At 38.1% G+C, this 13,315-nt stretch overlaps 1 protein-coding gene across 2 annotated transcripts in view; it reads left to right on the top strand.

The window, feature by feature from the left end:
- The window catches only part of lrba (LPS responsive beige-like anchor protein), a 346,257-nt gene that overhangs the window by 107,440 nt on the left and 225,502 nt on the right, over nt 1–13,315 (top strand). For both annotated transcript variants that reach the window (XM_036583833.1, XM_036583835.1), the window contains exons 27-29: nt 4,488–4,595; nt 4,860–5,004; nt 5,313–5,652. In XM_036583833.1, coding sequence (XP_036439726.1) covers nt 4,488–4,595; nt 4,860–5,004; nt 5,313–5,652 — 593 coding nt within the window. The remainder of the gene's footprint in view (nt 1–4,487; nt 4,596–4,859; nt 5,005–5,312; nt 5,653–13,315) is intronic.

Genomic DNA, 13,315 nt, shown 5'->3' on the forward strand with positions numbered 1-13,315 from the left:
TTCCCAAAATTTAAATTTGGTTTGATAGAATACATTAGTGTCTCATTTTTGAAAATAGGCTTTATGTTTAATATATTAACATATTAACAATATGTTAACATATAGATATAATATTAACAATATGTTAACATATAGATATTTCCCATACAGTTAATTAGAGTATTCAACATTGCCCTGATCTAACAATGAACAAACACGCTAGCCATAATACACCGATACGATACACTACAATGCAATGCAGTAATGCTATAGTACCATGCGTTAAATGCAATATAGTACCAAACGTTACAACACGACACAAGACAATGTTATATATTATACAACAGTTAGTTCCAGCCACGCAAGCTGATTGGTTGAGAAGAGTTCTAACCATGCTGTTATTTTGCCATAACAGCACAGTTTTTTCACAAACACGGTATCACTCCGCTGAGACGCCATTGCTAAGCAACAACTTTGACAGCTGTGGGAGATGCTAAAGCCATTTGAACGTTTTTACTTCTTATTTTGCGCACAAACAGAAAATGGATAGTTTTAAGATTACAGTTGACCTACAGTTGATTTGGTCAGACTCTGAAGATGAGACTACACTAAATTCCGAAACTGTCATTACCACTAAGCAATCTTTTCAGATGGCAGCTGTGACAGAAGAACACCTAAACAACCTGGAATTAGGCAGAAATGAGCCGAATACCATTTGCCAAACAAAATGGGCAGTAAGATGCTTTACAGACCGGCTTGAACAAAACAACATTAATATTGATCTAGCAAAAAATGACAACACTGAGCTAAACTTGATATTGCGGCAGTTTTATGGCTCAGTCTGTACTTCAAAAGGTGAGGCTTACAGCATACTGTGCAGACATCGCAACAAGCTGCTTGTTAAGGAACTATAATTTGGCATAGTGCTGGGTGATATGACCTCAAATCAATATCACGATTAATTGAATGTTTTACCTCAATTATGATTAATGAACAATTATTTTGTTTTTGTTTTTTTTTTGTTTGTTTTTTTGCCCTCATAGTTCACTGACAAGGTTTGTACTGTAAATATGTTCTGCATATCTTAATGTAAATCGTCTCAACAGCCAGATCGGCATTCACGTGGCTTTTATGTCAATCCAACTCGACAGTCGTCATAATTTCACGCTACTGAGACCTAGTAAACATTTGAGGTGATATTTCTATACAAAAATTAAAAGAGACTTACATAAAACACCTCCGTGTTTGAAGAGATTTAGACAGAAATGGCCGAACGTGGCCGTAGGAGAGCGAGGCTGCTGCGTCAAAGAACAGTTAAAAGTCTGAAAGCAAAGTTTAAAGAATCCGAGGACACAAACCAACGAAGTGACCAAACCCTTTTCATGGCAAGCTCAAACACATTCTGGGTGAAAATCCCAGCAGTCAGTCAGTGAAGCTTCATGATTGCTCCTGTGATGCTGGTGAAGATGAGACTGAAAGCTCCAGGAGCGACTTGAGTTCGTTCATAGTCATGATTATTTACCTCTGGATGAGCCACGTGAAGCACTGTTCTTTTGCGCACGCGGGTCATCTGTTCAGACTAATGACGCGTACAGGACACATTTAAAAGATAATGTGAACAGCCAAACCAAAAAATTGGATTTGGCGAGAAAATTACATTTGGGTCACTTTTACCTGCTGTGCCTTAGCTTCCATGTCGCAGACTGGACGTGGTGGAGTCACGTGACTTCTCGCACGGTAGTATGTTTTTAAGGGGACAATACATGAACACACAGAGTGGGGAAAGGATTAACAGAATTATCGAAATAACCGACATGGACAAGATCAAAACGTGGGTTAGAGGTTCTGAATGTTGGTTTTGATTACTTTTCGATTAATTGCCCAGCCCTAATTTGGAGGAAGGAACTGCTAACATTAAAACATATTAAATGCCATGTTCATGGCCCAATTTATTTATTTATTACTTAATTTATTTAACTGTTGTATAAAAGCAATAGAACACTCAAGGTCATGTGTTATCGCGAATAACATCATGATGATATGATGTAATATGACACAATACAATATGATACAATACCTCACAGTTAAATATGACACAATATGGCAAAATACGACATGATACGGTATGAAACAATACAATCTGATACAGTAGGACAGAACACAACATGATACAATATCACCCCATAATATATAGTATGATACAGCTAAATAGAAAATGATATATGACACAATATGATACAATACCACACAATGAAATGTGATATGATGTGGCAGAATGCAGTACGGTATCATGAGTGATATGCCAAAATGTGATATTATGTGATATGTCGTATTAGTGATGTGCCAAAATGTCATATTACAATACTTCAAAAGGTTTATGATATACGATATGTCACCATATTTATTTTTTCTGACGTCCAATAAGTTAAATAAAAGACAAAGTAAGCCCACATTTTAAACAAGATTGTATGCACAAAAATAACTTTTCATCAGATTCATGTCATAATAAAACATTTCCACTGGTACTTAAACTACACAGATGTGTAATGTAAAATTGCAATAGGTGATTTCTATTGAACTGAAACAAAATACTGACTGTATAACTATCAAATATGTAAGACAGCAACAAGGAAGACGTTATATTGTAGTTATAGAACTTTTTGTGATGTAATCTTTGTGAAAGCACATCTAAAAGTACTGATAATGATTAAACAGTGTGTCTTTTTGTCTTTTCCCCATCTTAAGTTGCAGGGATTACCGTTAGCATGCTGAGCGTAGTGCTATTTCAGTGGATGGCATTTTTATTTCCAGAAAGTGTAAAGCCCTGAGCTCATCTATAATTCAGCTGTTCAGAGAGACTGCTGAGTTAATGCTCTGTATCACGCTCTCACTTCTCTCAGCGTGGAAACAGCCAATAGAAACACCTTCCCTCAGCCAAGCCTGCTATAACTGTCCTAATGGGACAGTGTTTTCACTGCTATTGACTGAATATCGATGGAGGAGTGGGGGATTTTAGCGTTAGGCTAAGTAGTGGATAGAAAATGTCTATTTTTGTCTCTGTTTATGGTAAGCATTTCCTTTAGGATATGGTGCAGAGTTATCAATACAAGTCTGGTCCAAGAAGATCAGATAAGGTATAAAATTAGAGAAGTTTAGTCTTTTCAGGCAAAATCCTACAAGTTGCACATTCTCTTTAGAGGAAGGCTGCCCCCTTGGGCTGAAGTTGGAACGCAAAACGTTTGAATTGGACTTCAAGAAAGTTGCCCACCTCCCCTCCCTTAGCAAATGCTTTTTAGCTTCTTATTTATATTTTACAATGCTAATTTTTAAGTTCTCTTAGAAATAAAGCATATGGGATCGGTTTCCCAGATAGGGATTAAGCCTAGTCCTGGACTAATTGGCATTCTAATTAACCCAAGTAGATTCCCAGTTAACCCTTTAAATGGCCAGGACCTTCCATCAGGTCCAAAGTTTTACTGCCCACTTCTATAACAGAAGCTCAGCCAGCTTGCACTGTGGTCCATGTAGTTGTTAAACTAAATTATTAAAGTACTGTATTATAATACTTAGTATGGAATAAGCCTGGAATTTTAGAGATTAACAGGAAGTGTAGTCCAGGAATAAGCTGTTTGGGAAACCAGCCCATAGTGTAATGTTATTAAATGAAATGTAAATTTGAATAGTACATTGTTCAATGTTTGATTAGATGCAAATTAGCTTTAAATGTTACTCGTTCTCAAATTTAAGTACGATGACATGTCTGAACTCTGTTTAAACTCTGTACTCCACCAAAGGGTACTGTAAAACTTACGTTTTGGTCAGAAGCTCTAGTTTATTAGAAAAGTCATTGCTTCATTTCTCAATCCAGAGTACAAACACCTGAGGTTCATTCCGGATGTAGTCAAATGAATAAAAAAATGCATGGGTGAGCTAAAAATAAAGGGGAGACTGAAGAATTTTTATAGCATCCTGCACAAACAAAACAATGTCTTACATTTTAAAGCTCTTGGGGAGAAACATATTTATTTATTTATTCTTGTAAATTTTAAGTTCAAAACATCAACCATTACAAAACAGTAAAAAATGGACACGTAGCTCTCATATATATATTCTTTCGTCGAGGAAATGTTATTGGTTGGAGGAGTGAAAAAGAGAAATATAGATGGATGTTTAAATTCCGGATGCACCAGGCATTTGTGTGGAAAACAAAAATGAAATCAAGCTCCAAAAAGTCCATCTCTCCTGCCTTTTTCCGTTCTGGCTCCAACAAGGCTTAAGTGCCAATACTCCAACTTGAACATAAAATGAAGGTTTTTGATGGGCAAATTTCAGTTCTGTTTTTGTATTTTGCACTAATATCACCTATTCTTGTGTACAGGAGTGATATCTCATTAAGTTGCCCTGAAAGAAACGGCTTGTAGGTCTGAATGGGTTAGTTAACATTTTAGGTCAACAATTAATCCTGACAGTTGTAGTAAAACATCTATGTCTGTGTACATAAAATGCAGAGTCCTGTTGACATGGTGACTGGAGGAGTGTCTCCTATAAGGGATGTGGACCGGCTTCTGCAGGACATGGACATTAACCGCCTCAGAGCGGTGGTCTTCAGAGACATTGTAAGTTTGCTTTACTGTCTCTGCTCAACACTGCAGCCAAATGCAATTCTTTATACTTCTATAATTTCCACCAGCTTAGTATCTGCTTGTATTTAAGCAGATGTAAGCAACAATATGTAAACAGGGCAAAGAGTCACTTCAGTAGCTTGCTATTGTGCCATTATAGTTATAGTGTTATGATTGGCTGGAAGAGGTGTGTTAGATTCAGTGAGAATGAAGTGATCTTAATGTACTTAATATGTTCCTCATATGTTGTTTGTGTAGGAGGACAGTAAACAGGCTCAGTTTCTGGCCCTGGCTGTAGTTTACTTCATCTCTGTGCTAATGGTGTCCAAATACCGAGATATTCTGGAGCCTCACAATGATAAGAGAGTCAGCGTCCTGCGCTCACATTCAACGCGAAGCACAGGTAACATGCACACCTAAACTTTACTTTGTTAAATGTGAGTGCATACTGCTGGACTAAGCTTTAGGATACAGACTGTGCTAAGATAGTTAATATATGATCTGATTTGCACAGGGCTGAGCTAAGAATTATGTGTAAAATAAAAGGATTATTTCTTAAACAAAAAAATCTAGTCAGTATTGTATTACAATCTGTTGGAATGACCGTGTGGATCATATGAACATTGTAGGGCATTAATAGACTGATTTCAGGCACTTTATGCATGTCTCACTTTCTGTGCTGACGAATGCTGTCGTCCTCTTTGTGTGTAGAGAGCGTCACCTCTGACCTGGAGAATGGAGTTTCTGTCCGTCGCAAAGACTCTGCTGTTGCAGACGAGCGCGCTGCCGTCACCACTGGCAACTCTGAATCACGAAGCGCACCAGATGCAGTGTCTGAGGCCCTGTCTACCCTGTCTTCAGAGGTCAGGAGGGGTCAAGAGGTCACGGACAAGGACGGTAAGGGTAAGAATGTGAAGGACATCCTGAGGAGCCTGGTGAGCGCACCTGCTGATGACATCATGGTGGATCCCAGCCTGCTGCCCCCTGCATTTCTGGGCACCGTGGGGGATGCTGTCTGCGACCAGAGTATCCAGTTCCGCTCATTCGACAGGTCAGTGGCCTATTAAGTGACAGCTCTCTATCAATTGAGATATTAATGACCAACCAGATGCAGCTGAAACCTTGATTTAATCTCAGTAGGTCCCAGTAGACAGAAAAGGTTGGATATAGTTGTTTCAATTTAAATGAATAGATTTGCCCAACCAGTTTAATACTGCTAACAGTGAATAGCCATCAAATAGATTTTATTTGCATAATCTTAATTGGCAGTGAATAATTTGTAGTAGATGCTGAATAATTCACAGTAAATACTGAATAATTTGTAGTAGATGCTGATAAATTCGTGGTGAATACTAAATAATTTGCAGTAGATGCTGAATAATTCGTAGCAGACACTGAATAATTCATATTAGACACTGAATAATTCATATTAGACACTGAATAATTTGTAGTAGATACTAAATCATTTGCAGTAGATACTGAATAATTTGCAGTACATACTGAATAATTTGTAGAAGATACCGAATAATTCATAGTAGATATCGGAAAATACATAGAATTATAGCTTAGTGATTAATTTAGGCATTAATAAATGTATCAGTTATTAATTAGCCATATGTTAATACATAATTATTGATTAGCAATAGTTCAGTGTTTAATGATTTAATCTAAAATTGTACCCCAATAAACTGAATACTTTCATAAATTAATTAATTTGTTGACTTGTCATGCATTAATAAACAGACAAATTAGTGATTAGTTTTAATCTAAATCATTGAGCAGTTATTAATAAGTCTTCAGATTAGTTATACTACACTGAGATTAATCAGATAATTAATTTTATTTAAATTGCTTAATTAATTTGTAATAAGTAAAGTGAAATAAAGTTACCTGTGCTCTGTGGACGCTTTAAAAGTATGTTTAGAGGTGAAAGTGTCAGACGGTACTGAAGTTCCCATGGTAACCCAGCAGGAGCTGCTGATCTGAGGTCTTCCCTCTGCCCTGAAGCCAATTAAGCAATCAAAACCACAAAGAAAATGTTTCAAACTGCACATGAAAACCGTTTTAGCTGCGAGTGCCAGTCAGATCCGCTGAAAGGCTCTGAACCACGCTGTTTCATCTCTGACTTGTCTCAGAGCACGTCCTCCACACACACTCTCATAGCTCAACTGCATGTCTGTCTGCAGGAAAACACATCAAAACAGCACACGCAGCTGCCTTCAGCAACATGCATGCCTGCCTGAGTGTGTGTGCATTATATGTTTGTGTATTGTGAGAACCGTGCTGTTACACGTCACGACCAAGAGCTGCTGTTTCTTCTCTTCACGTCTCTTCTGTTTTCAGGCCTTTTCATCACTATTTTCGGGTCTGTAGCTGGTTTGCTAGCAGGGTAATTAGCAATCACATTAGCTGCATATCAATCCAAACATCAGCTCTGTCAGAGGCATGTTTTCTAGCAAATCTCTGCTATTCTATGCTGTCTTGGAAAAAGCACAGTAAGAATTTCTCATTTAACACATGCTGTGATTTTACATAAACTCATAGCTCACTAAAACATGTGAAGAAATTGTGTTGAAAGTGCAAATTTAAACTTTGAATTTTCTTGTTTTGCCATTCTTTACATTTTTGCTGTTTTTGTCATTTTTTTGATGTTAAAACAAGCAGAAAAGAGTTGCAGACTCAAACCTGGCCATACAGAATGGAAATCAAATGTAATTCAGTATGTATTGTATAATTGTTTAAATTAAATTAATAGCAAAACAAGAATAGCTCTAGACTTATAAGGGTCTAAGGGCTCTTTTATATTCTCACATCTCTCTCTCTAATGCTGCATTCAAGAGATGTTGGACTTGTAAATTGCGTTCAAACCAGTGGCATAGGCTTGTAAAAAAGTGGGTAGGCCAACCCGATAGATACAATTTACAAAAATGCTAATGCCTTGCAATGTCATTACATTAGATGACATCTGTTCCTGACAGCAGTGTAGACATCACCCTACCTATTCCAATACTTCTTCCCTATGGTGATACAAAACAATAGCAGTCAACCGGAATACTGGATTCACATCAACACAACCAACACTGCAACCCTCTTCACTATGAAGTATGTGTCTGCTCACCACAGGCACATTTAAAATCAAACAGCAGAGATGTATAAAGATAAAACACAATAAATCTGCTTGTCATAGTTAAGGCATGCTTTCACGATAGGCAGAGCCAAAGACGACGGCATGACTGAGATAAAATCAGACTGCTGTTATGTGTGTAGATAAGGAAAAACGACACCTAACCTTAACCTAATCATCGAAGGCAAATTCATATTGCCAAAGTGGGCATCAAAAATGTTTATGGTTCATTCATGTCTTATCTAAGATGTCTCGATGCATTCATGTGACGTTTTGGCTTTGAATGGGTAAAGAATGTCTTACTCTACTGGACTAGTTACATCTTTTAAACGCAGCTGGAATTTCAGATTCAAACACTGGTGTGCTAGTAATTATATAAAAGCCGAAGGCAGTGGCGGACAGCAGCGGTTGCTAAGCAGTGATTGGAGGGCTGAGAAAAGAAGGCAGAGCTTGGTGGAGAGCGTCACGATTTGATTTGAGTAGAATTACTTTAGCAACAACAGAACTGTATGAATCACACGCACTTATATTGAGTTTATAGAGACATGTAAACAGTGCTTAGGGTTTACACATATATACTTGGACTTAACTGAATACTTACTGAATATTTATTGAATATCTTTGTGTAATTTAGTCTCATCATTTCTGTAAGACATTCATATAATGCGGTCTATGTGTTTATCTGTGGAATGCTCTGTCAAGTATCAGGAGCTGCTCATATCTGCTCAGGGATTACTGTGACTCCTGAATGCCGAGGAGCTGGAGAGGATACGCTCACAGCTACAGTGCTGTTAGCTTTACAGCAGTTACTTTTACTGTCATTAGCTCCACTTCGTTCAGCTCCACTGTCTTTAGCTTTGCTTAGCTCCCCGGCCTTTAGTTTTTCACTGCTAGCTTCTTTTAGCTCCAGTGCCTTCAGCTTCACTGCCTTTAGCTTCATTTAGCTTCACTGCCTTTAACATCCATTTGCTCCACTACCTTTAGCTCCTCTACCTTTAATTTCATTTAGTTTCCATTAGCTCCACTGCCTTCAGTTAGCCCCTCTGCCTTTAGCTTTGTTTAGTTTCCATTAGCTCCACTGCCTTCAGTTAGCTTCACTGCCTTTAGCTTCATTTAACTCTACTGCCTTTAGGTAGCTTCACTGCTTTTAGCTTCATATAGTTTCCATTAGCTCCACTGCCTTCAGTTAGCTCCACTGCCTTTAGCTTCATTTCGCTCCACTGCCTTTAGCTTCACAGCCTTTAGCTTCATTTAACTCTGCTGCCTTAAGGCAGAGTCGTTATAAAAGAGACCATTCCCTGGTTAAAATGTGAATGGGAAGGCTCATAACGCTCAACATGGCGCCCATTTACGGAGAAAGCCCCACCTTTCAATAAAAAAGCCAGTCAGCCTCCTGGTTATGTTGCAAGCGGGGAAGTGTTGATGATATTGTGGCATTAGTGGCAACCCCCCCCCATTGTGGAGATCTGCATAAGCGCAGTAACCAGAGCAGCCTGCAAAATAACATTTTTTATAAGTTATTTGAGCCAGATGCTGCAACCTATTTAGAAGGTTTTGGCAGATCTTACCAGGGATTTCAAATATGTGAAACACTAATTTGACCTTCACTTTCGAGTATCTTGATAACTGTACGATAACTGTAACTCCAGTTTAACAGAGATCAGACTACAGGCCTCTGTGCTGATTTTAGAACAGTGATTAAGATTAGAGGTCAGGGGGTCAGATACTGTTCTTAGATCAGTATGTAAGTGTGCAATGTAGTATGTGTTCTCAGGCCTGGCAGAGAGAGTTATCTTCCCACAGGATCCGCCTGTAGGAGGGTTATCTTGATGACTCTTTGCTCCTTGTCTGTTTTCCAGTGCTCTCACATGCACTCTCAGTCGGCACACACTTTCACTTGGCATACCTCTTTCAAATCTCTCTCTCTCTCTTTCTCTCTCTCTCTCACTCTCTCTCTCTGTCTTTCCCCACCTTTTGCATTGTTGAGGGTACTGTGCAAAAAAATTTATTTTAATTTACGTCCAACAGAATGTGTCATACTACACTACAATGAGATGAGAGACGACAATATATCTACCTGACACAGCTAACCACTGACACACTGATCCACTGTGCTTTGTTTCTGGATAAACATTTTGAACTGAGTGGCTTTCTCAGGTCCCGGCATTTATTTGTTCAAAAATCACACCAATATAAACAAATAAACAATGCACTGTGATTGTTCTGTTTGTGACCTTTAATATTTACAGTTACCATCTATTACCTGGTTTATATAATCAATACTTTATTAAATTAAACCAGTACTGCTGATAGGATAAAACAAATAATTGCGATGAAGTGCAAGAACCTCCTAACAAGTTCACCAAAACATTGCAATATTTTTACCATTGTTTTTACTTTATAGTATGTTATTTTTTATTTGTACAACCCCATTTCCAAAAAGTTGGGACGCTGTGCAGAATGTAAATAAAAATAAAATGCAATGATATGCAAATTATGTAAACCATATGTTTAAAGGAAAATAGTACAAAGACAACATATCAAATGTTGAAACTGAGAAATTTTATTGTTTTTGAAAAATACATTTTTACCGGGATGCCAACAACACGTTCCCAAAGAAGTTGGGATGGGGGCATGTTTGCCACTGTGTTTCATCACCTCTTGTTTTAATAACATTCTGTAAGTGTTTGGGAACTGAGGAGACCAATTGCTGTAGTTTTGAAAGTGAAATGTTTTCTGTTCTTGTTTGATATAGGATTTCAGATGCTCATCAGTTTGGGGTCTCCTTTTTTTCATTTCATAATGTGCCAAATGTTTTCAGTGGTGACAGATCTGAACTGCAGGCAGGCCAGTTTAGCACCTGGACTCTTTTAATATGGAGCAATGCTGTTGTAATATGTGCAGAATGTGGTTTGGCAGTGTGTTGCTGAAATAAGCAAGGCCTTCCCTGAAAAAGACATCATCTGCATGGCAGCATATGTTGCCAAAACATGTATCTATCGATCAGCATCAATGGTGCCTTCACAGATGTGCAGGTCACCCATGCCATGTGCACTGATGCACCCCTATACCATCATGAATACTGGCTTTTGAACTGTGCACTGATAACAAGCTGAGTGGTCTTTAGCCCAGAGGACAGAGCGTCCATGATTTCCAAAAAGAATTTCAAATGTTGTTTCATTAGACCACGGGACACTTTTCCACTTCCCTCAGTCCATTTTAAATGAGCTTGGGCCCAGAGAAGGTGACAGCGTTTCTGGATCCTGTTTATGTATGATTTCTTCTTTGAGTTTTATAGTTTTAACTTGAATTTGTGGATGCAGAGATGAACTATTTTCACAGACAGTGTTTTTCTGAAGTGTTCTTGAGCCCATGCAGTGATTTCCACTAGAGAATCATGTCTGTTTTTAATGCAGTGCTGGGCCCAAAAGATCACAGCCAGCAAATACTGTTTTTTGGCCTTGTCCCTTGCATACAGAGATTTCTGCAGATTCTCTGAATCTTTGAATGTTATTATGTACTGTAGATGATGAAAAGCAAAGTTCTTTGCAATTTTACGTTGAGAAACGTTATTCTTGAATTGTTGCACTATTTGCTCATGCAGTCTTTCACAGAGTGGTGAACCCCTTCTGATCTTTACTTCTGAAAGACTCAGCCTCTCTGGGATGCTCTTTTTATACCCAATTATGTTACTGACCTGTTGCCAATAACCACCAGGTGTTTTTTTAGCATGACACAACTTTACCAGTCTTTTGTTACCCCCATCCCAACTTTTTTGAAACGTGTTATTGGCATCAAATTCATAATGGGCATTTACTTTCCAAAAAAATAAACTTTCTCAGTTTCAACATTTAATATGTTGTCTTTGTACTATTTTCAATTAAATATAGGGTTTAAATAATTTGCACCTCATTGCATTTTGTTTTTATTTATATTTTGCACAGCTTCCCAACTTTTTTGGGAATGGGGTTGTATTTTTGTTAGGTTTTTGTAGCAAGGAGAAGAAGAATCAGGTCTGTATTCTTCTCACCAAGATATCCATAACTTTACTGACATTCTTACTTTTACTTTACTTTTTTGTTTTTTTTATATTTTTTAATTTTTGTAGACAAAACACACTGCTCAGAGAAATACTTTAAATATCCAAAAGTATATATACTTTATATAAAATGCTTTATGTCCATTTGTTAAAACTCTGGCTATATCAAGTTTTTGAAAAGAATCATCAGCCGATGTGTTTAGGAAAACCCCTTTTAATTTTTTTGTTTCTCTTATGACAGTGGTATTAATCATAATGTAGCATTGATGTTTCTTGTATGCCTAAAGGCTGCTCTCAACAGTTATATCAAGCTAAGCTAATGCTAACCAGCTACTCTTGCTGTTTAATATTTAGAAATTGGTGTTGGATTGAAGCTTTGACAGTTATTGAGCGGTGGATTAAAATAGTGCACTGCTTCCATTTATTTAGTGTCTGTGTGAGCAAACTAAACTTATTTGATTGTTTTTGGTTTTTAAAATAACACAGCAGGATGTGGTGGCACAATATCGACATAAACGGGGAACCAATCAGTGAAGAGCTATGTTGTTGCATCATCCCACTGAATGGTTCTGTGCCCCAACTGTGCTGAGCCCCGTTTTTGAGCAATCCATGTTGAATTATGTCTTTGTGGAAAAGCCACTGGAACTCAGAATCGTTTGGCCCTGCAGTGGAAAAGAGGCCTATGACACACCGTTATCTTTGAACTGTTATCTGTGGTGTGATGCTGTCCTGTCCTCTTTATACATTTTCCCATGAAAATCAGTCTGTATGAGTAGGGTAGTGACTGTAGTTTTGTCCCCTACAGTAGATGCAAGCATTTACTAGATGCATCTGCTTACTTTCACATCTCAGAAATGTGTTTTCTCAAAACTGGTCCATTTCAGGGAACTTGGCCCTGTGCCGTATTGGCCATATTTTATCGATGGTCTTCCCCCTTCGCTTTCTGACTGCACGTATGAATGGCCTTGCTAGTTTAAAATGCCAGCTAATGATTAATACCAGCAGCTATGAATACAGCCTCTATACTTCATAACGTCATTTGATCAGTTACTTTTGACCTGGGCGTGTGGTACGCCTGTAGACTTCCATAAAGATGCCACCAGTGTGTATATATGTGTGGGTGCGTGTTACTCCACCTTGTTCCACATACTTCTACTATAAACCATCTTTCACGATGCCGGTGTGATTGCCATTGGACTCCGACGCCTCTGTGTGGGAATGGTAGTGGGATTTACGAGCTTGGGGCCTGGAAAAAGCAGAATCTCTCCCAGATAATACAGGCTCGGGGTCAGAGGTGAAGTAGACGTTAGATTTATTTACTATCTGCACCACCCTGATTCCACCATATGTCTTTCTGACCCCTATGCCTGTTTTGACGGCATGTCTGCAAATATTTGCTGATGGGAACCAGAGCCTGGTAAACAGTGTCACTGTGATGCATCCACAGAAATTTGATTTACTCTTTAAAAAAAAAAAAAATATATGGTACAAAAAAAACGATTCTTATAGGAAGATTCACAATATGCTGGGGAAAGTCCTGCAGGATGAGGT

This window comes from Colossoma macropomum, unplaced genomic scaffold (genome assembly GCF_904425465.1).
Source record: "Colossoma macropomum unplaced genomic scaffold, Colossoma_macropomum, whole genome shotgun sequence".
Taxonomy (NCBI): domain Eukaryota; kingdom Metazoa; phylum Chordata; class Actinopteri; order Characiformes; family Serrasalmidae; genus Colossoma; species Colossoma macropomum.